This window comes from Squalius cephalus, assembly GCF_949319135.1.
Source record: "Squalius cephalus genome assembly, chromosome: 16".
Taxonomy (NCBI): domain Eukaryota; kingdom Metazoa; phylum Chordata; class Actinopteri; order Cypriniformes; family Leuciscidae; genus Squalius; species Squalius cephalus.
Genome location: NC_137137.1, coordinates 7,599,511 through 7,627,422, shown reverse-complemented (window position 1 = coordinate 7,627,422; position 27,912 = coordinate 7,599,511). Strand labels below are relative to the sequence as shown.

At 36.7% G+C, this 27,912-nt stretch overlaps 2 protein-coding genes across 2 annotated transcripts; one reads left to right on the top strand and one right to left on the bottom strand.

Moving 5' to 3' along the window:
- Positions 1 to 231: 231 nt before the first annotated feature.
- slc5a5 (solute carrier family 5 member 5) lies at positions 232 to 7,732 on the bottom strand. The gene is made up of 16 exons (XM_079897309.1): positions 7,709 to 7,732; positions 5,988 to 6,410; positions 5,544 to 5,609; positions 5,248 to 5,299; positions 5,057 to 5,124; positions 4,600 to 4,754; positions 4,391 to 4,531; positions 4,083 to 4,212; positions 3,891 to 3,979; positions 3,703 to 3,815; positions 2,995 to 3,065; positions 2,811 to 2,897; positions 2,512 to 2,714; positions 2,285 to 2,379; positions 1,572 to 1,657; positions 232 to 1,292 (listed from the first exon to the last, which is right to left on the bottom strand). The coding sequence occupies exons 2-16, from the start codon at positions 6,339 to 6,341 to the stop codon at positions 1,188 to 1,190; spliced, it is 1,815 nt and encodes a 604-aa protein (XP_079753435.1). The 5' UTR covers positions 6,342 to 6,410; positions 7,709 to 7,732; the 3' UTR covers positions 232 to 1,187.
- Positions 7,733 to 7,757: 25 nt separating this feature from the next.
- ccdc124 (coiled-coil domain containing 124) lies at positions 7,758 to 17,620 on the top strand. Its single transcript, XM_079897356.1, has 5 exons — positions 7,758 to 7,855; positions 8,993 to 9,164; positions 13,679 to 13,871; positions 14,758 to 14,863; positions 16,654 to 17,620. Exons 2-5 carry the CDS (start codon positions 9,006 to 9,008, stop codon positions 16,853 to 16,855), a joined length of 660 nt encoding a protein of 219 aa, XP_079753482.1. The 5' UTR covers positions 7,758 to 7,855; positions 8,993 to 9,005; the 3' UTR covers positions 16,856 to 17,620.
- The last annotated feature ends 10,292 nt before the right edge of the window (positions 17,621 to 27,912 follow it).

Sequence of the window (27,912 nt, the reverse complement as noted above, 5' to 3'; positions counted from 1 at the left end):
GAGAGCAAGAGAGAATGGGGGTGTTTGCTGGAGCTGCTGGGGTTGTTGCTTTCTTTACGTGGGAAGACTGAAACTGTGGTTTCCTCTTTCTCTGCTAGTGAGCGGCGGGTTTGTTATTTCCGCCTGCAGAGAAAAACTGAAGGTTTTCTTCCTTTTGGCCTGATACAACCCAGTGGCTTATGAAACTTTAATTTAAACTATTTTGATCAGAAAGTACGTGCACCTTATAGTAGTGTTGACATTTCAATTTATTGTGAATGTGCATTATTCTACAGCTCATCTCTGTGATACTAGACTACTAACAAATAATACATATTCAAAATATGCATGAACTATACAGCCAACATCACTCAATACATAAACACTGAAACAGTTTCATCTTGATTCTGGTGACTTAGGGCTTTTTAGGACTTTCCTATGTACTTTTCTAGGTCTTGGACCCTGATCTTAGAAATGCTGAGGAACTAATATCCCATTAATGAGCCTTGTTTTATAGGTTAAGACAGACAAATAATATTCCTGTCTGCCAAAAAACAAATGAAATGCATTATTCTCATTGTAGGTAGTATGGTGTAGTTAAAATCTATAGTAGCATGGTCAATAAAATGGATCTTTATAGTGTGTAACAACTTAGGCTACATATTCTTTTAATTAATTCAGACTAATAATCATTCATACTCTTCAGAGAGTTATTGGATCACAGTGATATATCTCCTTTAAAAGCATTCTGTTAATTAAACAAATTTCAAATGACTTTTGTGTGCATGCTTATGCTCTCTTTTCTTCTAAACTTGGCTAGGAATGAAAGTGATCTGACAAACAGGTGCGATGCAGGTGTGTGATGAACAGAAACGTATTGTGCATGATTTTGTACTATGAAAGAAAGCACTATTGTTATACAGATCAAAGAATCATCCTTTGAATCAGGTGGTGATGGTCAGGTATTCAGTAATGCCAATCAAAAAGGAAGATAACCAAATCAGTATGGCTTTGACATATTTGATATGCAAGACTGTACAGAGTGTACCTAGCATGATGTTAAATAGTAAAGCTGTGCCTTTCAACATTTTACTGTGCACAGCCACAGTAGTTCTTCCACAAAAAGTTATTTTAAATTTGAATTAAACTGCATTATTTCTTGGAAATTTAGTTTGAAGCCTGACTTTTAAAGCGGGTCCTGCACCTGTCTAAACTTCACCTTTGTTCAGTAAAACAACTTGTTTATCAGCTGTGGCAAATAGTTCTTTTGAACTGAGAAGGATTTCGTTGGGATTGTGTGCTGTAGTTTCATTCTGTAGAGACAAGAATAATTTCAGCAGTGTTGGTATTGTTAACTAAAACTATTACAAATTGTTTTCGTTAGCAGAAATAAAATGAAATATTAGATAAAAACAGACTAAACTTAACCAAATTAGAAATGTTGTCTTGGCAACTAACTGAAATAAAAATAAAGCTAAATAAGAAAAATGAAAAAAATAAATAAATAAATAAAAGCTCATTCAAAATATTAATAAATAGTATAAATGTATAAGTTAAATAAGTAAATGAACGGCTACTACCATGTAACTTACCAAGTTATGACAGGACACATCGCAGGTTTTTTGTTCCAAGTTCCACCGTAATAAACCAGGACTGATAGAATCCTTCTTGGTGGGTCCTGCAGTAATTCAGCACATATTCATTTGAAGGTAAAATAACATCTGTTGATATTTTCATTTGTTTTAAATATTAAAGCGTTAGGTCACCCAAAAATGAAAATTCTGTCATCATTTAGGCCTCACTCTCATGTCGTTCCAAACCCTTAAGACTTTCTCTCATCTTCGGAACACAAATGAAGATGTTTTATTTACTGAGCGATTTCTGTCCCTCCATTGACAGCTACTCAACTACCATGTTGATGCTTCAAAAAGTTCATAAAGAGATCGTAAAACTAATCCATATGAATTGAGCGGTTTAGTCCAAATGTTCTGAAGAGAATTTAGTCTTTTATTCACATCTAAACATTGATCAGCGAACATAAACAGAAGCTCAACCATAATGCTTGATGCGCGAGAACAAACCATTTTGTTCATATGGATTCGTTTTACAATCTCTTTATTAACTTTTTGAAGTGTCAGTTGCGTGGGCTGTCAATGGAGGGACAGAAATCGCTCAGATTTCATTAAAAAGATTTGTGTTCCGAAGATGAACGAAAGTCTTACGGGTTTGGAACAAGACGAGGCCGAGTAATTAATGACAGAATTTTCATTTTTGGGTGAACTAAGCCTTTAACAATTTCTCTCACCTGTAATGTAGCTAACCACCACACCTACTAGTATGACTGCACTAGTTGACAGGGCTCCGAAGTACAGGTATGATATTGAATAGATATTTTGAAAGCTGCATGAATTTCGTTGGAAAAAGAAAACTTAGCTGTTGTGCTATATTTCACAAGTAATTCAAGTTACAGAGCAGTGAAATACTATGCAATTATGGTTAATATAAAATGTGATACAAATTCTAGAATCTTACCCATAATCCCGGGGGACTGATGATAACAAGATAGATGATTTAGTGACTGCTGTGGTGCTGTTGAGTGTTGCATTAGTTGCTAGACAGTGATCAGCACTAGTGGGTAAAACACCCATTATTTGTGGTGTAGGAGGATAAATTGTGCTTCCAACAGCAAGCCATAGAGACAGACAAAAACCCACAGCCACACCTGAGAAAACTCCCTATAGTGTGAGAAATAAATATTACATGGCTATTCATTGAGTGGAGGGATATAATAATATATGGTGCACACAACAGTGATGTTTATGGAGCCTTACCGGTTTATTTGTGGCTGGAACAAACATGCCCAGCACAAACGCTCCCAGAAGTGGACCATTCACTACACCCATGACTGTGAACGAACCCTGAGGTTATTAGAGTTAAAAGAAAGCTGGTTAGAGCACAGACACATAGACTGAAATACAGCCTGATTAAAATCACAGTTATTCCAGTAGTTCACACCTGAAGGACTCCCCAGTCCAGCAGGGAGGAAAGCGCAGCCATTGTAATGCAGCCAAGGCCGTACAACAGAGCTGTTTTACACATGCAAACAAACAATAATAACATTAGTTGACACTATAGTTATATTTCTAAACATTATCATGTTGATACCATCAGATATTTGCAGAATCACATCATGGTTTCTTAGTTAAATAAGTGCTGTATAAAAATCTCACCAATAATGCATTGCAAATCCAACATTAAATTTGAATTCATTTGTAAATGTATTTTTATGACAATTAAGATTTTTTTTAATTAAAATCAGCATATATTAAAGGCAGCAAATAAATACAAACATTATATAGTTATAGAGTTAATTCATTTTATAATAATTTATATAATATAATATTAAATAAATATTTATGTAAATATAATATAACATTATAAAATATATTCAAATCATCTTTTTCCCTTAATTTCAAATAAATACATATCAGCATATATTATAGGCAGCAAACAAATTCAAATTATATAATACAAATACAAATTATATATATAATGTTATATAACATTACATATATATGTGTGTGTGTGTGTATATACTGTGTATATATATATATATATATATATATATATATATATATATATATATGTGTGTGTGTGTGTGTGTGTGTGACTCTGTGTTTACTTGCACCACAGGAAAGAATAAGAAGTGGCTTTTGACCCTACATAATGACTTGGAGAGCAAGAGCTGTTTTCTCTGTGAAACAGTAATTAGCCACGGCTTCATTACATCCTCCATAGTAACAGCTGCCATTGCGTTAATGCTGGTAGAGACAGTACTGTGGAAAAAGAAGCAGGTGGTTTATTCCGTTTGTATCAGTAATCAACACCTCACTGAAGATAGTTTCAACCACCTTAAAGTTCCACTGTAGGCACAGGCTAGAAAAAGACCCGGGAAGCCTGGGTGATTCCGGAAAATGTCCAAAACCAAGTACGGCATGTACTGTGAAAATAAAGATAAAGACAGATTTTTGGTTTAAAATGAAATAGTGATTAATAGGATACAGTAGGTACAGTTAATTTTGTTCATGCATGTATTCACTTGCTTGGTCAGGTGCAGATATTCTGCCAGTCTTCAGCGGGTCACAGTTGGAGTATAAAGCAAACATCACAATCCCACAGGTGGCTGCACTGCTCACAATCAGACACAGACCCACCTGATTTACCAGCAGCGCCCTGCAGAACAAGACTGACACTCAGTGGATCTCTATCTCAGTGAGCAGTAGCAGAAAATACTGTATGTGAGTTACTCAACAATCATTATTAGGAGAAATTGAATGCCAAACAAAACTAAATTTAGTAGACTGAACTGAAGAGGTTATTTTAGACAGATTTGACTGATTTATTCTCTCACAGTTGGGCTTGTTTCTCAGTCCTGCATGATATGTAACGCTGTACTTGGGCTTGATTGGCTCCATACATGGATAACCAGACCATTGTGCCGCCCACTGTGAAACTCCAGAACGAGTACCGCCTCTGAGGGTCTATGGCAAAACTGTAACACAGAGAGGGAATGAGCAATACAACACTAAATAAACATTTCAAAATATTTACTGTTCATACTCATTAAAATTGATGCGGGATCCATTGTTGGCGATCTCTAAAACTCTGGCAGGCCCTCCTGCCAATAAAGTGCCCTGAATGAAGACTGCAACGAACCCAGAGAGCATGACTACAATCTGAAAAACATCTGTCCAGATTACAGCCTTTATACCACCCTGCAGGAAAACGGAAACACGTTACGTTCACAAACAAACATTTACACACTCATGCAACTGTTTTACTAATCAATCATTCAAATACATATACAAATACAGGCCAAAAGTGATATCCAGACTAGGAAAATTGACATCTTCACATCCCCTCCGGACATCACTTTTGGCGACTACAGTATACACAATTTATGAGAAATATTTGGTCACATTAAAAGGGTCAAAATAGTCCACAAATAAAGCAATAAAGACTGGACACCAGTATTTATATTATTCAAATCAGGCAAGATTTCACAACACTGGCCTACCACTGTTGTGTAAAATGTGCAGATGAGTCCAGTTGAGAAAAGAGACGCCCACATATTTAGGCCTGTGGCTTGATTCAGAAAAGAAGAAAAGCTTGATAAGAATAAGGGCAAAATCATATATGGGATCCACTGATGGATTTGCAATGACAATGGAGACATGAAGCAATCAGTAATCAGTTTATTTCTCTTACCCTGATTCAAGATGACTGCAGGAGCAAAGATCACTATTCCAGTGTAGAGAAGCTACAGGAAGAACAACACAATATCAGCATTATCTATCCTTTAGACACAAGCCTAAAACTAAAATAAACACATTATTATTATTTTTAATACATATTTTGTGCAAACTAAATATTGGAATTAAAAGTATACATATATGATTCAAGGCTTTATCGATCAGCATTCTACATTTTAATTTCAGGGTACTGCTTTAATAGTATTAAAATAGTATTATATATTTTTTTATGATTATATGAATTCATCTTACTGTGGCTACAATGAACTGCAAACTTCCCAAGAGCTGCATCCCTCTCCCAAACCTCATTCCTAAATACTGACAAGTACATTTCACACACACACATGAAAAAACGGTGCAGTCCAAAAGTATGTAAATGCTTGTTAGGGGAACATAATAAATACAGAAAATTAAAAGCATCAAAACTTGGGAAAATTCCTTTTAATTAGAAAAAAAGCTAAATATAAATATAATTTCACTAGTGGCCTCAAATCTTTAGACTCCACTGTTTAGTACATGTGTCTTTTTATCACATACTACAGAGAAATTACTCATCCTCACATTCTTTGTGAAATCCATGAAATTCAATGCGACTCATGGTATGCAATTCATATATATATATAGAGAGAGAGAGAGTGTGCATATATATATTCATATTGCAAAACTACTGAAGAAATAAATGGACAAAAACCAAACCTGATGTGCGCTGGTGATTTTGAGACGATAAAACACAGGAACGAACACAACTGCAGTAATGAGGGAGTTGAGGGCTTGTCCCAGGCACATATAGAGGAACTTAAAGCCATATAAATATGCCTCAGATGGCACGCCGAGCACCTGGACAGCTGACATAAAGCTGGCACAGAGCGACAGTCCAACTGGCACAGCAGAGAAACCCCTGCCCCCCGTGAAGAAGTTGTCCACATTCGAGCGACCCTGGGTGTGTCTCAGAGACTGGAATAGCCCGATGGCCACCGAAACCCCCAGCATAGCAGCAAACACTACATAGTCCACCAAACAGAAGCCCAAGTTGTCTGAGTCCGAAGCCATAGTGCTCTCTGTTTAGACTCTGCCAGAGCCTAAATGAGTTTTGAGTCCTTCTCTTCAAGAGACTGTCAGCTGTAACAACAAACTCAGAAATCACAATGCATTCTTAATCGACTCCCTGTTATGTTCTTTTGACTTTCAGAGGTTAGGGCTCACGCAGTGCAAAGTGTCATTTAAGGTAAAAGCAGCTTGAGTTTTTATTTTTTACACACTATTTAAACATTTAAAAAACAACTTACCTTTGACCAAAACAATGCAAAATGAGTTTATGAGTGTATGAAAGACCAAATTCCACAGGCCAGCATGTACAGTAATCAACACATACAAGTTAGAAAAAAGTATTGGTTTAAAGATATGTTCACTATCACTGACCAGTGTGGAAAGTGAATGAGCATTCTTTCAAATAGAGGTGGATTTATTTGTCTGGGCTGATAATTTGGATAATCGAAGGCAGTCTGATGGGAGGGGAATTAGGAATTAATGTACCGGTAATATGTGGAGGGAGGAGTATGTTGTGATTGACAGCAGAGTCATTTGACACCACCGATTCTTTCCTTCATTTTTGTTTAAATCTTAAAACATTTTCTTTGCTATGAAAGTCATGATTTAATGATTAATCTGACAGATTTAATAAGCACTGAACAAAAAGAAACAAAATGTACCTATTGCTTTTTTTGGACATGGACATGTGATTCCATCACATTCTTTGTCATACTGTACCAGGTAAATACAATTATGAATGGGAATATTAAACATGTTAAGCAAAGTACCATAATGCGGTATTGTTTGTAAGGATGCACGGTGTTTAGCAGGATTGAAAAACATCTATTCTGAATGAGATCTTTTCCTTTCTTGTTTTTTTTATATAAGTCTAAGATCACATTGACATAACATGAAATATTTTAGATTTTGGACTGGTCACTAATCAAATATGTAAAACTGACCATGTAAACTCCTTTGTACAAAAGGTCACATTTCCTTGATTCCACTGAACCACAAAATGCTGTTTTATTTTCAAATCATGCTGAATAACAAGTCCTGAATGAAATACAAAAATCCTGAAATTCAAATAAAGCTTGTTATAGGCCCTGCTCATTATAACTAGGATTTATTTCTATAAAAAATGTTTTAAAAGTAAAATATGTTAAAAAGCAATTGTATTGTTAATAAAAATATATATATAAAAGTGGAAAGTAGGCTACAATGAGAATAACAGCTAGCTAATAATTTGATATCCATAAAATCGAAGACTTTCTCATGACTTTGTTTTGGACCCCACTGTTTTCTGGTTAAGGACTGGAGGAATTAGACTATTAACAGAGTGACTCCGGATGTTGTCGTGAAGTATCACACGTATTTAGATTCTGTACCTGTTGAGTATTGACAAAACGGACGCTGTTTACCGTAAGCGTGTAGTGGACTGACCGTCGAGCCTCCAGAGGGCGCTAAATGAAAAGCTTCAACTGTGGCGCAGCGGCTTGAGAAGAAGAGCGAACATCATCCCGGTGCAGGAAAAGGTTGGTGCTGTTACATTATATATTAGATTCGGTGCCTAAAAATGAATTCGATTAATAAAATGAGATGTTTTAAACGCCCCCGTCTAGATCTGCTTTCATTGTTCAGCTGACAGTGTCTGATACAAGCTTGTACATGAATACTATCACTCTCTGAAACCAGAGTGATTAGCAAAGATGCTAACGAGAAGGTTTCTGAAAAGAAAAAAGTACAATTCAAATGTTCCTAAAGTTCCAGAATTTTCCCTTTGCGACACTCTATTTTAGGAAATTAGAGAATTAAATCCTCTAGCCACGAGACATGTCAGATGATACGTGTGCTGTCAGAACATAAAAAAAAACTGAGCAGGTGTAAGATTTATGATAAAGTTAATTATATATATATATATACACACACACACACACACACACACACACACAGAGTGCTGCTCAATGTATGTCATAATATATATCAAATAAATCATAATATATCATAATAATTATAATATATATATATAAATCGCAAATAACATTAGAATAAAGTCTATAAGGTAATTAAGAAAAAGTGGATGCATATTTTACCGTCTACCTTGTTAATCTCCTTCTCTTTTGGAAGTGCTGTAAACAAAATATTTGGAGTTTAACACTGCCTAGTTAATACCGGATTATGTTAAAGGGTTCACCCAAAAATTAAAATTGTGTAATCATTTACTTACCCTCAAGTTGTTTCAAATCTGTATGAGTTTCTTTGTTATGTTGAACACAAAAAAAAGATTTGAAGAATTTTGGTAACCAGACAGTTGATGGTAGCCATTGACTTACATAGTAGGAACAAATAAATACTATAGAAGTCAATAGCTACCGGTAACTGTGGTTACCAGAAAGGGCCTTCAAAAATCCCTTATTTTATTTTATTTTATTGAGGTCTGTGCTTTACTGTGAAATGTATGAAATGCACAAAACCGAATAGAGAGCCCAATAACAACTGGTCCTAAATAAATACTATCGATTCAGCCTCAGGTCATGATTGCCATGTGTTTAGTTTTCAATCTTTCTCTCATTAGTATGTTTATACACTACACATTAATCCCCTTTGTGATCTCAGCACATACAGTATTCTACCACTTTTAACTGGTCATCATCTCTACCTTATCTCCGCAGGGAAGTCCCAGGAATGCCGAAGAAATTCCAGGGTGAGAATTCCAAATCGGCCACAGCGAGGGCCAGGAAGGCTGAGGCCAAAGCAGTCGCTGATGCACAGAAACAGAAGGATCTGGAGGATGCGCTCTGGCAAGATAACGACAAACATGTCATGAAGAAAGAGCAGAGGAAGGTAGGACTGATTTTTTTTTTGGTTTAACAACTTATGTCCTTCAAAGAAGGAAATGCAGGCTTCCCATGGGTCCTTGAAATCCTTGAAAGTTTGTGAATCTGAAAAAAAAAATGTCAGGGCCCTGGAATGCCTAGATATAGGTCCTTGAAAATGTATTTTGTGCAAGAAGTTTTCTGGAAAAAATGACATATTCCCTCCGGTCCGCTAATGTGTTATTTCACGAACACTTCGTGGCCTATGCCTACTAACTTGCTATTTACGTTAGTGACGTGCATTTACGCATTGCGTTAAGTGTTTCACGCATGAGGTACTTTATGTTCTATGTTGCCATGATGTTCACGCGCGCAAAACTGTAACAATGTATCTTTCAAGGTAACACTATGTAACCTTGCTCTCACTTGAAATGTGTCCCCACATTAAGTCCTTGAATTTAAGGGTATTGGACCTGGAAAGTCCTTAAAAAGGTCCTTGAATTTGAAGTTAACTAAGGTGTGGGAACCCTGGAAATGTGATCTGCTTTGGGATTGTTTGAAATGTGGGATTGAATACTGTGATTAGAGTTTTGTCACATCCACACCTATTTGGAAGTACATTCTATGAAATGCGTGCATACAGACAGAGTGTAGAATAAACACAAGGTGGCAGTAAAGACTGTTTACTGTTCCTCCAATCCACTTAAAGGGATAGTTCACCCAAGAATTCTAAATTCTATTATTACTCACCCTCATGTCGTTCCAAACCCGGAAGACTTTCGTTCATCTTCGGAACACAAATGAAGATCTTGTTGATGAAATCGGAGCTATTTCTGTCCCTCCAGCTATGCAACTACCACTGTGACGCTTCAAAAAGTTCATAAAGAGATTGTAAAACTATCCATATAAATTGAGCGGTTTAGTCAAAATTTTCTCGAGGCTCGATCGCTTTATATGATGAACAGATTTAAATTAGACTTTTATTCACATTTAAACATTGATCAGCGAATATAAACAGAAGCTTCTTGCGGAAGCTCAAACATGCTGCTTAACATGAGAATGAACCTCATTGGTTTTCGCACGTCAAACAAACATGCTTAAGCTTCCGTTTACCACAACTGATGTGTGCATTGATGAATGTTTATATGTGAATAAAAGCCTAAATTCAATCTGTTGTTCATCATATAAAGCGATCGAGTCTCTTCAGAAAATTTGGACTAAACTTCTGGATTCATATGGATTAGTTTTACGATATTTTTATTAACGTTTTGAAGAGTAAAAGTGGTAGTTGCTTAGCTGTCAACGGATGGACAGAAATCTCTCAGATTTCATCAAAAAGATGAATGATGAATTTGTGTTCTGAAGATGAACAAAAGTCTTATGGGTTTGGAACAACATGAGGGTGAGTAATTAATGACAGAATTTTCATTTTTGTGTGAACTAACCCTTTAAATGGTTCGACAGTGAAATAGCTTGTCTTAATCAATGCAGTCAGTAGTACCTGGATAGAGATTGCTATCCATTAGAAGCCACAGGGAAATGATGTCACGACGATAGTTGGCTGATGGCACCATACAATTATGAACATCTTAAACTGTGACATCAAAGGCAGCAGATAAGGAAAAATATTAGTCCATTTCACACTTTTGATTTCTTCAGAATGAAAATATTTAATATTTATTATTTGCCCTTTATACACTACCATTCAAAAGTTTGAGGTCGGTGAGATTTTTAAATGTTTTAAATAAAAGACAAGCTGCATTTCGATTTAAATACAGTGAAAACTGTAATATTTTGAAATATTATTACAATTTAAAACATTAAAAAAAAAATCCTGTGATTGCAAAGCTGAATATTTAGCATAATTACTCCAGTCTTCAGCTTCACATGATCCTTCAGAAATCATTTTAATATGATGATTTGGTGCTTAAGAAACATTTCAGCTGTGTTGCTACTTAATATTTTTGTAGAAACCATGATAAAAAAAAATTCAAGATTCTAAGAATAGAAAATCCAAAGGATTGAAAAATATCTTTCTTTTTTTTTTACATTATAAATGTCATTACTGTCACTTTTGATCAAGTTATTGCATCCTTGCTAAATAAAAATATTAATTCGACAACAAAAATGACGAAAAATTTTGATAGGTAGTGTATGAAAAAAAAAAAAACACACGTCAAGATGCTTTTTGCTCATATAATGGTCCAGTATAGTTATAGCAACTACCAGCTGGAGCTAACTACCCATGCTAACCACCAAAACGTTGGCCCCTTTTGTCCTAATTGTTTTTAAAAACATTGAAATGTTTTTGAATTCTGTACTGAATGTACAGAAAATTGATTCCCACCGTGCCCATGTTTTGTTATGTTGCCTACCATTCCCGTCATTGGCTGCTAATCTTGTATCTAAATGACACAGCTGTCTTCCTCGCTAAAGCTGCAGACATATGAGTCTGCGTAGCACACAATAGATTAATACATTGCAAGTCAGGTTTAGGGTTGCTCAGGAAATGAGGTCCCCACGAATAAAATGAAAGACGAAGCCTACTGGGTTAAAGTTACACCATCACAGAAGCTCTGATATCCTCTATCAATTATGCCGCATATTGATGAGTGTTTGTTGTCAGTAATGGAGCATGATTTTGAGGCCTGGGTGAGGTCCTTGCGTGGATGTTGTGACTGATATGCAGTGATTGTTTGATTATTATGTCTCCAAAGCAATTTTTTATGCCATGTTAAGTGTCAGCAAACCAGATTGCAAGTGATCCACGTCAACACATGTAACATGTTTATAGCGGGGTGTAAAACTCGGTTCTTGGAGGGTCACAGCCTAAAGAGTTTAAAGTGTGTTAAGCGTGTGTCAATTTTCTGAGAGCTCCTACTTGTGACCACGTGACCACTGTACCACCTGACCGCTTCAGATTTATTTAGCATTGATAGTGTTGCCATAGAAACACATAATTCCCAATCCACGGACGCAAACAGCTTCAAGTATAACGTCACGTGTTGTCATCATGAAATTACGGTACTTACGACATGGCATGAACACAGCACAAGTTCCAACCCTGCTCCAACACACATACCTGTAGTTTTCAAATGAGCCTGAAGGACTTGATTAGCTGGATCAGGTGAATTTAATTAGGGTTGAAAGGCTGTTGTAACACATGCATAATCTTAAATCAGTATTTCACCCAAAAAATTTGGGTCAGTACTATGCAATGCAGCTTGAAAATGTGTTAAAGGGATAGTTCACCCAAAAAAGAAAATGTTCAGTCATCATTTACTCACCTGTATGTTTTTCTCTTTTTCTGTGGAATACAAAAGGTGATATTTTGAAAAATGCCTTAGTTTTTTCTCCAATATTGTTTTGGACCCCATTGATTTTCATTATACGGAAACAAACAGTTTAAATATCTTCAAGAATATCTGTTCTGCAGAAAGAAAGAAAGAAAGCCATACAGGTTTGGAATGGCATAAAATTGAGTAAATAATGGCAGAATAATTTCATTTTTGGGTGAACTATCCCTTTAACACATTTGCAAGATGCGTTGCATCGGATTGACGCAGTTCTCAAATTAATTTGTTAAATATTTTTGGAAACAAGCTTATAGCAAAGTGCCATATAAATTTAAATCCTGTTTACCTATTTTGATATGTTTTTTGGGCTGATATAGATTAAGTATTTTAATTATTAGAAGATATTTCGGTAGTCTAAATATTTGAAAAGCAGTCTTTGCTGGCCTTCGGTGTCTTTTCTCCCTTCCCGGCTCTCTCCTGCCTCTATTTCATACATTATTTAGCCAGTGTTGGCATATGTAGTGAGAGTCAGCAATACTGGCATGATGTGCCAGTCTACTTGGTAAGGCACTCTGGTTAGGAGCTCCTCACACCCTGTTCCTTTCCTCCTGTTTCCTCCCATCTCTGCCATCTGATCCCTGGCGTCCTATCAGACCCACGCTGCTGTTATCCCTCTGCAGCCATTCTGCTAATTATACCCCATGTCACTGTGTGTGTTCAGAAAAGCTCACCTGCACTGGAAACACACTGATTTATCCTTTACATACTCTAAAGATCAGCCACCGACTTGGACTCGGTGAAGATCGGGTTTGGTGACTACAATTTATCACCAGTAGATATGTGAGAATGTCAAGAGAGAGGAACGTATCTTGGTTTGCTCTTAAAGCGCGGCCTGTCGTGCGTCTTATCTGTGTCATGCGAATGACATTTCAGCCTCTGCTCGACATCTGAAGGTGTCATCTCATTATGCGTATCTCCTTACTGTTGTATCACCATTTCTGGGGATGTTATCAACAAGAAGGTGGCTGGTGGTTAGGATGTGGACAGTTAAGACCATGTCTGAACCTAGTAACCATTACTTACTGCCGCGCTGACACAGAGTGACTCTGAGCGGGCAGGAGGCATCTCTAATTTCTTTACTCTGCTCTGCAGTTTACACTTACATTTGCTTAATGACCGTCAGGCTGCCTTGATAACATCGGTCCTGTTGTAATTTAAAAGAGTGTGTGTACGTGTGTGTGTATAGGATGATAAGGAGAAGAAGCGTTTGGAGGCTCTGGAGAGGAAGAGAGAAAAGCAAAGGCTCCTTGAGGAAGAAGATGCCAAGATAAAGGGTAAACAGACAAAAGAAGCCCCCAGTAAAGTGACTCGAGCTCAGATCGAGGAGACCCTACAAAAAGGCCAAAATGTTAAGGAAACCAAGGAAACCAAGGAAAAAGGTAAGGCCAAATCCAATCCAATAACTCTGCTCCAAAACGTACTGTGCTTCCTATGTAGGCAACATCCTAAACATCATGAAACCTCATAAGTGACTGATTTCCAGTGCGTGTCACACAAAAGGCCCGCTGTACTGTATGGGAGAATTGACACACATTGACTTCAGTGGAGCCAAAACCATGACATTCTAATAAATATAAAAACACACAAATTAGGTAAAATATAATTTTTTTTACATTTAATACCATGGGTTATTGTTTTACTGTTTTTTGTCGCACTATATTATTCCAATCATCCATGAAGGAAACCCTGACAAGTTAAAGTCACAATCAGACTGAAGTTGCAACAGATCTTTTCTTCTGTGTCGTGTCATGCATCAAAGTGAAGCGGATTATTAAAATTTTTAAAAAAAGGAGTGCAGGGACCCAATGGTTGATGATTGGATGGAGGCAGATCTGAATACGAGCTTGCGGTTAATTATAAGAAAGGGGCGGGGTTTAAGCGGACTACAGTGAATGATTGGAGAAGTCCGACATGCATCAACAGCCTTTCGCTTTTACCAGAAAATCAAAAAGAGTAATCATTTGAATGGGTAAATTGTTCACAATAACATTACATTGGTAAAATAAATAGGGTGTATTATAATTTTATGCTGACATTCAGCCCTGTTTATATTCACACAACAAAATAAACTGGATTGCTTGTCAAAATTCCTACCCGGACTGTTCACACCGAGTGCATTGCAACTGTTTTGAAGGCCTCTGAGCAAGGTGTGCACACCTAAATGACAGCCACATGTTGCACTTATTTTTGTGTGTCTATATTGTTTAATTGTTTGAATTGACTTTTTCAGATCGCTTAGTCTAATGTGTCCTTTCAAATCTACAGAGAAAAGCCACTTGGAGATGCCACTTGAGGAGAACATCAATCGGATAGTTCCAGAAGAAGGCACGGTGGAAGCCCGAACCATAGAGGATGCCATCGCAGTTCTCAGGTATCATGCTCTCTGGAGAAATACATTTTTAGAGTTCTCTCTTATTCTACAAACATAATGCACATGTATATATATATAAAAAAATAAAAAAAACATTTGTTATAGTCACAATTCCCATATTTTTTGCTGTTGTCACAGGGTCCCTGTGGGTTCTTAAAACGTCTTAAAATGTCTTAAATTCAGTTAAAAAGTTTTAAATATCTTAAAGGTGCCCTAGTGAAAAAATCTATACCAAAATGTACTTTAGTTATCCAGAAATAGTGCTGAGGTCCAACTAAAGACATACTTAAGTACATCAAGTACAAAATTAGTTGTTCCAATTTAGCAGACTTTAAGTATACCAAAGGGTTTTTATATTAAGTACGTAATATGTAGATGTATTTGTAGTATACTTAGCATAAAATAAATGTATTTCAAATATATTTTAGTATATTTATTTTTTACTAGGGTAGGCAATTTTCAGAGCGGCTAGCAATAGCAAGCTAGCTTTGAAAGCATAAGATCCCACGCTCACTTCAGAGCGTCTCCAAAGCCATGCCTCCTTTAAAACACATGAACGTAGCAACGCAGAGTCGCACACAGGCAGAGTCTGCAAAGCGTCACAAGAGACGGTGTCTCTTAAATTACCTCATGCGTCAAAGCACATAACATTACAATAAAAATGAACATAAACAACTTAAAGAGCTCTGACCTGTACCACCTGACTGCTGCAGATTCATTTTGCCGTTGATAGTGTTGCTTTTGAAACGCACAAATTCGAGTCACAAACCGCTCCGAGTATAATGTTACGAGTTTCCATCTCTTCCAAATTACAGTAGTTATAGCATAAACACAGCAAAAGCTCATTGTTTTGGTTCAGGAGGAAAAGTATTAGGTGGCTGCTGTTGCTCGTATGCCTAACTCTGCCTAACCTTGCGGAACGCGCTGATGACGTGTGATGTCTTCGCGATCAGTTCGGACCATTTTTATACGTTCGTACATTTCAGAATATTTTATGGTCCTACACCTTCCACAGATGATATATAAATATTAATACATTTAGACCATTTAACTTAGTGATTGCTATCAGGATGTGAAGAGACTTTCAACCAGCATAACAAAAAAATTATTCTGGAACAAATCGCCTACCCTGCCTTTAAATGTACAACAAAAGGCTTAATTATCATTTTAAGAGCTCTTGAATTTGAGGATGGAGATTAGGAATCATGATACAACCTAATGTGATTAAACTTCAGAAGGTATGATTTAATTAATAACTGAGTTCAAAGTTCAAAATGCGGCACTGTTGCGCGTTCTACAGGCTCTTGGTTTCAGAGCAGTTCACGATCAATTAATACCGCACATTTATAAGCGAATGCTTATGATTTAATGTTGATGATTTATAACAGTTGTTATTTTATGGTTTGTAGATGGTTGTAAGAATGCGTATTGTATCTCCCTCAACTTTTTGAATAAGCAGTTGGAAGTAGGGAAGCATATACATTTCAAAATAAGAGTCACAGTATATTTCAGGCTTGTTTATAATCAAAAGTCCCACATTATACATAACATTTTTCTGGTTATTGTTCTGATTTTGGTTGCACAATAAACTATATCTGGCATTTATTTTAACGTAAGCTATTGTGGCTTCTCTCTGGGCCGCCCTGTCACAGGAAGGAAAGACTTTAAACATAATTTAACACATTTAACAGATTTTACCAGTATCAACACAATAATCTGTGCATTGCCTTTCTTTAAAGCTAGATTCCATTCTACTTTTGGTTCATGCCTCTGTTTTTTCTGTTTTTCAGCACTAAGGAAGACCTGGATCGACACCCTGAGCGTCGTATGAAAGCCGCCTACGCTGCATTTGAAGAAGAAAATATGGCACGCCTTAAAATGGAGAACCCCAATATGCGACTTTCCCAGCTAAAACAGCAGCTCAAGAAGGAGTGGACAAAGTCTCCGGAAAACCCCCTCAACCAACGCGTGGCCTCCTACAACTCCAAGTAAACCAACACAATGGCACTTAAAGACTGACCCTCGACGCAGATCCTAATGAATACAAAAAAGGCACCATGATTAATTAGGACACACAAAATTAACACATGCACTGGTGATCTATTCACACTCCTCGCCTCTTACATGAACTCATAGACAAACTTGGACTATTTAACTAATTATTCAATAAATATCTCATGATGTATGAACAGCATACAACCTAATTTGCTTATCTGCTAGACCATAGCATATCAAGAGCTGCTGGGAAGTTTTTAGTTTCTGTTTGGAGTGAATGCAGAGTGGATTCTTCTCAGCTAGCACATGTTTCTTCCTCATAACATGTTTTACTGCAGCAGTGTCAAGCCCATTTATTAATGTCTCTATCTGATATGCTGCAAATGAGCTGGAGTGTGGTTAACCTGAGGCAATTTTTTATTTTTTTATTTAGTCTGTGTGAAGATCTTTAGGGTTCAGCTTCTGGTTTGAAATGTATGGAGAAGAGAAAGGTGATCTGATAATTGCCCTTAGTTAAGATGATGGTAGGGATTTTTTTTTTTTTGATTGATTGATCTTACATGACTCCTTGTTTTGAAACTGCACTTTGGACCCTGGAACGATGTCTCCACATTCCAAAAGCGAGTGGACTAATAACCGTTGGATTCCCATACACGCGTGTCAAGTAGTGTTAACACACTCTATGCTTTGCTCCGCATCTGGAGGAGGACAAACACTCTCGGTGGTTCTTGGAAAAAAATAATAAAGAAGGAAGAAAGAGTTCCTTTCACTTTTTTTTCTATTTTCCTTTAAAAGAAATGGCCTCATATGATGGAAAGCTGTTTAGTTCTAGTTTTTTGGTCTCCCATTTAATTCATTTTTCAGGAAAATGTTGTTGTCTGTTTTGACTAACCCTAGTTCATTTAACTTTTACAAATATTGGATTGTTGACTGCATTTGTCAAGCTGAATCATTTAATCCTCATACCCAAGTTATGGTAAGAAAAATCAAGAAAAATATCAAACAAATACTTTTCCTAAATTTAAGAGAAACTGAGAACCACAAACCAACCTTGGTCCTAAACTAGATAACTTGTTGCAGCTTCATTTAGGCTAGCTTTACAAGGTTAACATTACAACCCTTACTTGCAACCCTTGTTGTATACAGTGAGGAAAATAAGTATTTGAACACCCTGCTATTTTGCAAGTTCTCCCACTTAGAAATCATGGAGGAGTCTGAAATTGTCATCGTAGCTGCATGTCCACTGTGAGAGACATAATCTAAAATAAAAAAAATCCAGAAATCACAATGTATAATTTTTTAACTATTTATTTGTATGATACAGCTGCAAATAAGCATTTGAACACCTGAGAAAATCAATGTTAATATTTGGTACAGTAGCCTTTGTTTGCAATTACAGAGGTCAAACGTTTCCTGTAGTTTTTCACCAGGTTTGCACACACTGCAGGAGGGATTTTGGCCCACTCCTCCACACAGATCTTCTCTAGATCAGTCAGGTTTCTGGGCTGTCGCTGAGAAACACGGAGTTTGAGCTCCCTCCAAAGATTTAGGTCTGGAGACTGGCTAGGCCACGCCAGAACCTTGATATGCTTCTTACAGAGCCACTCCTTGGTTATCCTGGCTGTGTGCTTCGGGTCATAGTCATGTTGGAAGACCCAGCCTCGACCCATCTTCAATGCTCTAACTGAGGGAAGGAGGTTGTTCCCCAAAATCTCGCAATACATGGCCCCGGTCATCCTCTCCTTAATACAGTGCAGTCGCCCTGTCCCATGTGCAGAAAAACACCCCCAAAGCATGATGCTACCACCCCCATGCTTCACAGTAGGGATGGTGTTCTTGGGATGGTACTCATCATTCTTCTTCCTCCAAACACGTTTAGTGGAATTATGACCAAAAAGTTATATTTTGGTCTCATCTGACCACATGACTTTCTCCCATGACTCCTCTGGATCATCCAAATGGTCATTAGCAAACTTAAGACGGGCCTTGACATGTGCTGGTTTAAGCAGGGGAACCTTCCGTGCCATGCATGATTTCAAACCATGACGTCTTAGTGTATTACCAACAGTAACCTTGGAAACCGAGGTCCCAGCTCTTTTCAGGTCATTGACCAGCTCCTCCCGTGTAGTTCTGGGCTGATTTCTCAACTTTCTTAGGATCATTGAGACCCCACGAGGTGAGATCTTGCATGGAGCCCCAGTCCGAGGGAGATTGACAGTCATGTTTAGCTTCTTCCATTTTCTAATGATTGCTCCAAAAGTGGACCTTTTTTCACCAAGCTGCTTGGCAATTTCCCCATAGCCCTTTCCAGCCTTGTGGAGGTGTACAATTTTGTCTCTAGTGTCTTTGGACAGCTCTTTGGTCTTGGCCATGTTAGTAGTTGGATTCTTACTGATTGTATGGGGTGGACAGGTGTCTTTATGCAGCTAACGACCTCAAAGAGGTGCATCTAATTTAGGATAATAAATGGAATGGAGGTGGACATTTTAAAGGCAGACTAACAGGTCTTTGAGGGTCAGAATTCTAGCTGATAGACAGGTGTTCAAATACTTATTTGCAGCTGTATCATACAAATAAATAGTTACAAATCATATATTGTGATTTCTGGATTTTTTTTTTTAGATTATGTCTCTCACAGTGGACATGCACCTACGATGACAATTTCAGACCCCTCCATGATTTCCAAGTGGGAGAACTTGCAAAATAGCAGGGTGTTCAAATACTTATTTTCCTCACTGTAGATAAGCAATTTATATGTTAAATTATTTCTCTCTCTCTCTCTCTCTCTCTCTCTCTCTCTCTCTCTCTCTCTCTATATATATATATATATAAAATGAAATGTTTAAAATGTAATTTATAATGAAATCTATTATTTAATTTTTATTTAAAATATTTAATCATACAAAATAAGTCACTTAATTTTTATCTAATGGTTAAAATTATTGCTAGAAAATTACAAACATCATGCACATATAATACTGACATTTGGTTGACAGTGTTGCAAAAAAAGCCAAAAACAAAACAGCACATGGAATAATTAGTTTGACCCCTTGGATTGACTGAACATTTGTTAAAAAAAAATTTTTTTAAAGAGTTTCTGGTCTTATACTGTGTATGGAAAGTGCCATGCTATGATGACATTTTCCCTCGTTCAACCACGTTTGCTGCTAATGTGATACTTCAGACATACTGAAGGTAGATTTGCTTTTAATAACGTCTCTGCAGGTGCACAATCGATGGACATAAACGGTCACTGACCCCTATGGGACGTTCGGAAGGAAAGGAAATTAGCCTGCAGGCTGGATAATTCCCAGTAGCCACCTTTATCCTTGGCAAGAACACTCTTTCGCACTTAAAGTAATTTATGGCCATAATGTGTCATCAAGCAGCGTCACAGTGGAAGAACTGTTGGTCATCTAGAGATTATGCCATGCGATAACCTCTCCCGTTTACTCACCTTCTATTAAACATCTCTCCCATGCACAATGAGTTTTAATGAATGTGTCCTTTTCATAACTTCGACATAACTGCTTATAAAACAATCATAATGACAACATATGAAGACTTCAAGTACAATTGTGAAACAATAGCTGTTCTTAATCAACCTAAAAATCTCTGAACAGGGGTGTTTAATAGCAAAGATATTACTTGCGTAAGTATGTCGTTTTATTTTTAAACCTATTTGCACATTATTAGTTGTGACCCACTGAGAGTGTTAATTAAAAAACATCCCCTTCCTGCACTCAAGGGCAATGACTATATTTGGCTAATCTTTATTAGCAGTGCTGGTTCGTCGTGATCATTTTATCAAGATCGTTTTGGAGACCAGGTTTCTTAAGAGCAAAATTCTTTGCTGAATGAGTGGTTTTGTCGTAGGATCAATCTCAAAATAAAATAGCTGATAATCTGCGCAGCATGAGAAGATGAATCTAAAGGCACCCACACACTACTACAAGATAATCAGTTCTCCCCTCCCGAATCAGATTTTCCTGTGGTGTTAGGTCTGTTAAGAGTAACTGAATCTGCTTAGAAGAATGTCGGGACTACGGTGCTCATTTTAGGACATCCTCAGACCTCAGTCATATGTCGAAAAGGCATCATGCCTCAAACTAAAAGGCTTCAGCCATTGGACGAAACTGCATTGCACCTCAGACTGAAAGGCTTCAGGTCTCAGAAAAAACAATGTCAGGTCTCATACAATTGGGCATGAGGCGAAACAGCCTTTTAAAAAGGCGTCAGACATAAAGGCATTTCTGCTGTTCTATAAGTGCCACCTACTGTCAGAGAGTGGATTTGCATTTTCATTCAAAATAACAACTGTGTAAAAGTAGCCCAATTCCACAGTAAAACCCCAGATTTGGCAACACTGGTCTGATGCAATTTCGTCCAATGACTGAAGCCTTTCAGTCTGAGGCATGATGCCTTTTTGTCACATCGTGACTATCCAACATGTTGAAAATTTGTGATCAGAAATTGAAACAAACGTGCAAGCACTCTGTCGATTGTCACGTGGAACGAAAACGTAAAGTCCATGTTCACGCCGTCTTCATAACTCAATCCAAACCTTTTTTTCCTGCAAATTTTCTGTAAAAAGCAGTCCAAACACTGTTATCGCCATTTCTTCTTGCCCATCGTCCGCCATCTTCATTTACTCCAAGTCACGTTTGCCTGGGAGAGATTTTGCAAGATTTCCCATGTTCACAGTCGGGATTCTGGTTGTTTGTGAATGGAATCAGTTAAGCCGGGTTTCACACTATATGATTTTGGCTGCGATTTGGTCGTCCGAGACAAATTTGTGAATCCTAAACATTTCCTCGGATCCAAGGCCAAAGTCTGAAGTCTTTGATCGTTAGTTTGACATGTTCACCGACAGCCGATTAACGACCATTGCGATCAAGTTGTACCTCAGAATAAATTCTGGCAGTGTCAGAAGATTTGACGCACAGTCCTGTAGTGTAACTTCTACGACAAACATCAAATCAAAAACCAATATGAGCGCTGAACCTGATGACGCAATTAGTGAGACAACAACAAACCACCACTTGCTCCACACACATCGTCTTCATTTTATTTCAAGAGAAGCCATGATCAAATTCATGCTAGTGATTGTTTTTGTTTCCTAGCCACAATTTCTATCACGGATGTAAATGCAGCTCACATCACTGATTGTGTCACGGATTGATGATGTAAAACTCTGGACAAGTCTTCTTGCGTGTGCCCGTTTTTAACGTGTCTTGACTGCTGGACAGTCTGACATTAATGACAACTGACACCCCACAGTGTGACATGGCTTACAGCGGGGATAATGCTTGTACAGTCTTACAAGTCGTAAAGGACTATAAGAAATCATACAGTGTGCACTCGGCTTTAGTGTGTGGTGTGCTGATTTTCACGTCGCGGCTCTCCACATTCTAAAGGAAAAGTTCTGTTAAATCTGTGATTTTTTTTTTTTCATCATGTTTGTGGTCTCTCACATTTTGAAAATCTGTTAAGCGTGGGGCGGGCCAGCCATTAGATAGACCCTGCTGTCTTAGAGAGCATCAGGCCCAAAATAGCACGGAGTTCCCTTATCTGCTGAGTCTCAGAGCATCAAAGATTGATGACGGTCCACATATGTCTAAGGCAAGATGCAAAGTCTCATTATTCTTTCTAGTTGGAGGCATTTGAAGAACTTTAATTCTAAGTGATTTTGCACCGATTTTGATCAAATCTGTGACTGAAAATGTTACCTCGGATGTTTTTGCTTCCATTACAGCCCAAGATTCTCTGTGGAACATCTCAAATCATGCTGGAGAACATTATCAGGTTTTGTTTAAGTCTTGAATGCTGCTGTCATTGACACTTAAGGGGACTGGAGAAACACTAGGAAATTCGTATACATTTTTCAGTTTAACTTTCCACTCAAAATGTGTTGAATCATTTGTAATGTTATTTAAAATTATTTAAAAACAAAACAATGATAATTTGCTTAGAAAAATGCTAAGCATATATTGTTTGTAATTATTTTATTCTTAATTAAAAATTGAATTGGGCAAAACAAACATTTTCATTTTAGTTGACATTTTGGGCCCACTGTATTTTTCCACATTTTGTACCATGCCCTTTTAGCACTGCTAAATTATTTAGTGACAAACAATAAAATAACAATGATTTATTTATTTTTTTTACATTAAAAAAATTCTTAATTTAGAAAAATGCTAAACAGCATTTAATTAAAAAAAGGAAGAAACATTGCTAACATTGCTAAATTATTTAGTGAAACACATTAATCAATACTTTTTTGTTTACATTTAAAAATGAAAAAATATTTTTTTAGAAAAATGTTAAAAATTATTTTTTTAATTATTGTTCATTTAAATTTTTTTTTTTAAATTAAAAATGCAAAACAAGCTTATTCAATTGTTCCCTTTTCTAGTAGACTTTTGGGCCCCACTGTTTTTTCCTAGCACGTCCCTCTCTAAATTATTTAATGACAAAAATGAAACAAAAATTACATTATTTCAATCCAAAAACTTGCCTCTTCCCAGCATGAAACTGAATTTGCTATAGACTTTTCTTCCCTATTGTGATGTATATGGTATATCCGATTGAAACGGCTTGTCGAACGTGAAAAAAAAATGTTGGGCGGGACTTGTCCATCGGGAATTGATTGTATGGTTGTGATTTGCTGTTGATGTGATGTAATGTAATGTGAATGACAGGTTGTCCCACCCTAACGGCATTAAACACGTCATCAGAGAAGAGATGTCCCTGCAAGAGGGAGGGGAAGTTATTTTGAGTAAAGATTACAAGGGCACATTAATTTTAAAAAAATCTATAATTTATAATAAATACTGCAATATTCCAACAAAGTCGTCAATTTTAATTTCACGGTGACTTCAAATTAAAGCATAAATAGAGGACCGTACACACTCTTTAATGCACTGAGCACTGCTGTTTCTGTACATGTACATCTCTAACATCCATGTTTCCGTCCAACGCTTAGTGTGATGTGTGTTCGTCTTTTATCTGAGCTGCCTCTGTGGCGGGAAAGATAAGAGGGTTTGGGAAGGCCTTTGAACTGCTGAGCATCAATCGCAGATTTCTCTCCTCGATTTCCTCATCTGCGGACCTCAATGTATTCGACTACCACAGCCAACCTGAGCAGTGGACGCAATAATGATACCCGACGCTTAAAGCAGAAAGTGTTGTGTGCGACATATAGTGTTTTGCTCTCCCTCTCTCTCTCGCTGTGCTTCTTTGTCTCCTTATCCATTTGCATGCCAACCCTTATCAAGCTGGGCTGTCCTTTCTTCAGCCTGCATCCTAATTATGCGTCTCAAAGAGAGACCGGCCGGCCTCCTACATCTGACAAGCGTCTAAGGAAAAAGCTGCATGTCTGATGACTAAATCCTGTTTTCTCGAAAAAGCGCCCATCACTCACACCTCATGTATGTCTGGGGACCCGAGTCTAACGTGCTTGCCGAAGGAAAGAAGGACGCTGCTTTAAGGTAAGGATGTCTCAGTTTACAATTATTAATGCTTTATGAAAGTTTTGTTTTATCTATATGTCAGACCCCTTAATGCTAAATCTTGTATGCAGAGATTGGGCTTTTTGGGAACTTAATTCAGCAATTACAGTTCTAATAAACAGCTGAGCAAATGCTCGGGAAAAAAAAATGACATTTTTTATTTTGAGTAGTTACTGTGCAATGTTTTACATATATTTTTGGCATTATGGCTTAACATGGTAGATTTTACTCTTATTTTTACAATAATGCCTCATTTGTTAGCATTAGTTAACATGAACTATGTGCAATATATTTTTAGAGCATTTGTGCAATATATTTTTAGAGCATTTGTTAACCTTTGTTGATGTTAGTTCATAAAAATACAATTGTTCATGTCAGTTCACATTAACTAATGTTAACAGATTCAAACTTTTGATTTTAAATATGTATTAGCAAATGCTCTAGAAGTATCACTTATCGTTAGTTAATGTTAACTAATGTTAGAATAAAAATAAAACCTTATTGTAAAGTGTTACTGTTTAAACAACCTGTTTGCTCAAATCAGATCATCAGGCTGTATTTTTAGACATCTGTAATTTATTGTACATATGCATTAGAGAAATGTCCTTTATATTTATGACAGACATGCTATTCATCCTTTTAAGTTTGTTTTAACATCTACCAATTTTGATCTGTTTCAAGGTATATGGGGAGATATTAAATTAAGGGTTTTATGGTCAGTTTGTTTAATCATCCCACAAATTAGTGTGAAATCTCTTTCCTGCTGCCCAAATCCCCCCATATACTCATATTACCCCCCCCCCCCCCCCCTTCTCAAGGATAAAGTAATGAACACTCATCTGCTTGTGACAGGGCCTCTCCATCTCTCTCTCGCTGTTAGACAGGAACATGCGCTTCTTCATACAAAAGAGCATCTGTAATAGCAACAGTTAGCTTAGCACAAACAGAAAATAAACACAGGAGCAACCATTTTGCAATGTTTTCCTGAGCCGTTCTCACGGCATTACTAATCAGTTTTATATGCTTACTTGAAATTAACACGTTTTAAGTGTTCAAATTGACTCCATATCAATTTAATTTAACTGTAAACTGTTATTTTGCCATCCCAGAAACTGAATATAAGAATTAATTTCTATCTACAGACATTTGCTTTATGCAAATGAATCTGCATTAACACAAACCGCTCTAGTGCATTTACGGCTATTGATTGGTGCTGATCTGGAGGCAGTGTTGCTTTTCTTCAAGCCTGGATTTTTCCAAGGAAAATGATCCAAGATCAGCAGAAAGGCAATTAAAGGTAAAAATCTATATTTAGGATGTGTGTTACTTCCTCGTAGCTGTGGGCGAGAAGTTCGAATGCAGTTTAATGAACAGGTGGAACGGCAGGAGGAGATATATAAATAATGCACACTGAGAGGCCTTTATATAAGAGCTGTCAGTTTGATTGCTAAAAGAATTACTTATGTTCACTCTCTTGTACAGGTTAAAATAAAAAACAGATGGCCCTCCTGTTGTAAAAGTGATACCTGGATATTAAATACCTGATAGCCCATAAAACGGCTCTGTTTGTACGGTGTGCTGTTTCTAGGCCCTAAGTGGTTTTACAAATTACAGTCTGGTCGCTATATGGGAGGGTTTGATTCTGATGTCAGACTACAGAAATGTGTTGAGATTTCATTTACTTAAAAAAAAAAAAAAAAAAACTTGCTGTAAATGGTTCTACAACTTTTGTCTCCTAAAAATGACATACTATTCGGTTAACACTTTACATTCAGGTTAAATTTGTTTACATTAGTTAATGCATTAAGTATCACAAACTAACAATGAACAACATTTTTAACAGCAGAACATTAATCCAAATTAATGCTGATTTATTAATATTCTATAATTCATTGTGAATTAATGTTAATTCGTAATGCATTAACTGTTAACTCGTATAACATTACAAATGTGTATGTGCAGAAATTAACATTAATCAAGACCAATTAATAAATGCTGTAAAAGTATTTTGATCACTTGATTTTTTTCACATTCATGAATGAACAATATTTACAGCATTTGTTAATCTAATTTCAGCATTTTCTAATACATTTTTAAAATCAAAAGTTGTGCCTGTTAACATTAGTTAATGCACTGTGAACTAACATGAACATTGATGAATTGTACTTTTATTACAAATAGTGTTCATTGTTTATTTTAACTAATGTATTAACTAAAGTTGATGAATGGGACCTTATTTTAAAGTGTTACCAGTATTTGTCATTGTCAGTTCATGATACTTATTACTACCTAAGGTAAACAAATTAAATCTGTATTATTATTTATTTATTTATTATTGAAAATGTGTAGATGTATAATGTATTAGTTTAATGGTCAACATTTCCCTATTTACTTCAACTAATACCCTTTTGGTTTAAATTTTCAGTCTGTAACCCCACAAAACAACATCTAAATAGCATTGACAACTGAGAAGATTTTGTTTAGCCTAATTTAAATGCTGTTTGTAAGTGCCACACACACTGGGGTCATTTCAACAGGCAGTCCCATTCACATATGTCACTGAACATGGAGTGGGAAAGGGAAATTAATAATTCATGTGGTTGTAAGCAACATTGCCTCCAAAACCAGCAAGCAAATGATACTTCATTCTGCCCAGGAACCCATACAGGTCTCCAGGACTAATTACTTAATGAAAAAGATCAAATTACCAGCTTCCTTCATCTGCGCCCCAGATCCACTCCGGAGTTCAACTCCAAACTTTGGCATCACCTTCATTGACATCAGCACTCAATCCTGTGAAAACCGAAACTACTATCCTGAAATCTAAACAACTTTACTCTTGAATTTCAAGGCTTTTTTGATACTGGTTTAGGTGCATGTGCTAACCAATTGAATAAAATGTAATACAAGTATACTTTATTGTTTGACAACAGGTTTCAATGGAACTGATGTGCATTTATTCTCTGATATTTTTGCAGGTTACTAGGAGTTTCATGACTGCCTGACCACCAGATTGACCCAGCATCGCATCACATTAAGATTAGATATGTGATCAACTCACAAAAAAACTAGCTGATCACAATAATTTGTCTTTTTTTTTTACGCAATTATTTTGAGTTTAAATTTTTTATTTTATTAAAATGGCCAAGCTTAAGTTGCCATTAAGCTGTTAAATCTCACAAAAGGACACTTACTACATGGACAATTGCCCTTGGCCAACTTCATATAAACATCATGAGTACAATGGTGCCAGATCAGGACTGTGATTTTAGTATTCCTCCAGTTCCTGAATCACCTCTACAGGGGAACGAACCAGCAGGATTTGTGTTAGCAACCTAGACCCATCACCACCTCCTAAGTATAAGGATTTTTAGACGAGCACCATGGATGATGATTTTAAATGAATTATAGCTACATGTTTGCAATTTTGGCATGCTGTGGTTCATCTCGCGCAGCGAAAATTGTAATCTGTCGAAAGTTAGCTAAACGTAATTGACGTCCTAAAGTTATTTTCAAACACCAATGGTTTTTGTTATATATAAA